The 2314-nt window shown below is 33.6% G+C and overlaps 1 protein-coding gene across 1 annotated transcript; it reads right to left on the bottom strand.

Moving 5' to 3' along the window:
* Positions 1–1052: 1052 nt before the first annotated feature.
* LOC143576628 (uncharacterized) lies at positions 1053–2050 on the bottom strand. The gene is made up of 2 exons (XM_077060675.1): positions 2038–2050; positions 1053–1732 (listed from the first exon to the last, which is right to left on the bottom strand). Exons 1-2 carry the CDS (start codon positions 2048–2050, stop codon positions 1053–1055), a joined length of 693 nt encoding a protein of 230 aa, XP_076916790.1.
* Between the last annotated feature and the right edge of the window lie 264 nt (positions 2051–2314).

Genomic DNA, 2314 nt, shown 5'->3' with positions numbered 1-2314 from the left:
AACAAAGACCTAGCAACATTCAACAAATGCCTATGCTTTCTTTCAACTATGCCATTCTGTTGAGGTGTATGTATGCACGAAGTTTGATGAATTATATCATTATTATTGACAAACGTTTGCATTTGAGTGTTAACAAATTCAGTTCCATTATCACTCTTAAAAGCTTTAATGGTTTTTCCAAACTGAGTTTGTATCATATTAAAGAAACTTACAAGATTAAGATAGACTTCATTCTTAGTTTTTAGCAAATACACCCAAACGGCCCTAGTAAAATCATCAACAACAGTCAAAAAAGACTTATATCCTTCCTTACTATTAACCCTATAAGAGCCCCATACATCTAAATGTATTAACTCTCCAAGTTCAGATGTTTTATGATCACTTAAGGGAAAAGGCTCCCTATGTTGGTTTGCCAAGTGACAAACTTCACAAGGACTAGAACTGTTTTGCACTTTCAGTTTTAAATCATTTTTCAAAACATCTAGAACTTGGAAAGCAGGATGTCCTAGCCTAGTATGCCACAAATTAACTTGATCAACACTATTATAAGACACCTTAACAGGTTTAGCAGCATCACCACATAAGTACAAACCATCAATTTGATTACCAGTCACCAGGATTCTCTTTGTGAGTGAGTCCTGAATATAACAGGTATGTTCATTAAATGTAACAGATAATTTGTTATCACATGCAAGTTTATAAACAAACAGCAGGTTAACACTATATTCTGGAACAACAGACACATCGTTCAAAATCACATTGATGTTTAGTTTTATATTACCAATCTTTGTAACCAATGCATTGGATCCATTTGGATGTTTAATTTTAATGTCAAAATCAGTTACATCAATTTCATTAAACACATTTTTATCACTCATAACCATGTGTTGGTTGGCTCCAGAATCAACAATCCAATTTGATTCAAACTGAGAAGAAATCCCGTTGAAAAACAAAATATTTTTTGCTAAACAAATTTTGAGAAAAATTACTGAAAAAATTACCTCCAACATTTGAAGTTTGATTGTTGTCATCGTTCTTATCTCCAAGTAAACCTAATAGCCTTGAATTTGATCAGGAGTAAGAGAAACATTGTTGGAGTTTGATGATGTACTAGCCTTACCAGAGTTAGAATTATTTGAATTACTTTGAAGAGATTTTGCACCTTGATTATTAAATTTTCCAAACCTTGGTGTAGAATTTTGAGGATAACCAACAATTTCAAAACACCTCTCCACTTTATGACCAATTTTATTACAATGTGAGCATTTTAAAATTGGGTTAGGTCCTCTATAAATTCTTTTCTGATTAGCTTTTGCAACAAAACCAACATTTTGAGTTTGAGTTTTTGAAGAACCATTAACACTCCTGTGAGACTCCTCTCTAGAGATGATAGAGAAAGCAGTCTTCATGGTGGGCAATGGCTCTCTAGTTAAAAGATTAGTTCTAACTGGTTGATATACATCATCCAATCCCATAAGGAATTGCATTAGCTTAATCAAAGTATTAAAATCATTAAAGCTCTTCGATGCTTGACAAGAACATGAAGGCAGTTGAAGCATAGCATCAAACTGCTTCCACATAGTGGTCAACTTATGATAATATTCTGAGACTGATGATCCATTTTGACTTAATAAACCTATTTTCTGATAAAGACCAAAAATAACTGAACCATCAACCTTATCATAAGTATCCCTTAGTTCTTCCCACACATCAAAAGCAGACTCAGAATAAACTTAACCCACATATAATTCATCACAAATAGAATTTAATATCCAGGTAAGCACAACAGAATTGCACCTATCCCACTGACTAGCAAGTACCTCATCGTCTGTTGATTTTAAGCATTTTCCATTAATAAAACCAATTTTATTTTTTGCTTGTAAAGCCAATTTCAACGCATTGGCCCAAACTCTATAGTTTCAGTACCGTTTAGTTTTACATTGATAATAGACAATGAACTTGAGTCACTGGGATGTAGGTACAATGGATCACTCACATCCAACTTACTAATAAGAGTCTTAGAACCACTAGACTCACCTTCATCACCCATTTTATGGCAATTAAGAAGTAATCACACAATTATTAAACTAAACAGTCACAAAATAATGCACAGAAACCCTAAGATGCCTAAAGCGACAAGTAAATCTATGATCAATCAACAATACTGGTCCCCCTAACCCAGCCAAATATGCCTATTGCAATAAAAAAATAAAAGAAACAAGAAGTAAAGAGCAAGAACAATCTCACAGAGAGGAACTCCACTGATGGCTCGTAACCTTCACTTAGGGTTACGAAACCACTCTTGAATAATATC

This window comes from Bidens hawaiensis, unplaced genomic scaffold (genome assembly GCF_021521415.1).
Source record: "Bidens hawaiensis isolate Kalapana, Puna unplaced genomic scaffold, B.hawaiensis_p1.1 tig00028248_1, whole genome shotgun sequence".
NCBI classification, from domain to species: Eukaryota; Viridiplantae; Streptophyta; class Magnoliopsida; order Asterales; family Asteraceae; genus Bidens; species Bidens hawaiensis.
The sequence above is the reverse complement of the archived record's forward strand: the minus strand, read 5'-3'. Positions and strand labels throughout refer to the sequence as shown.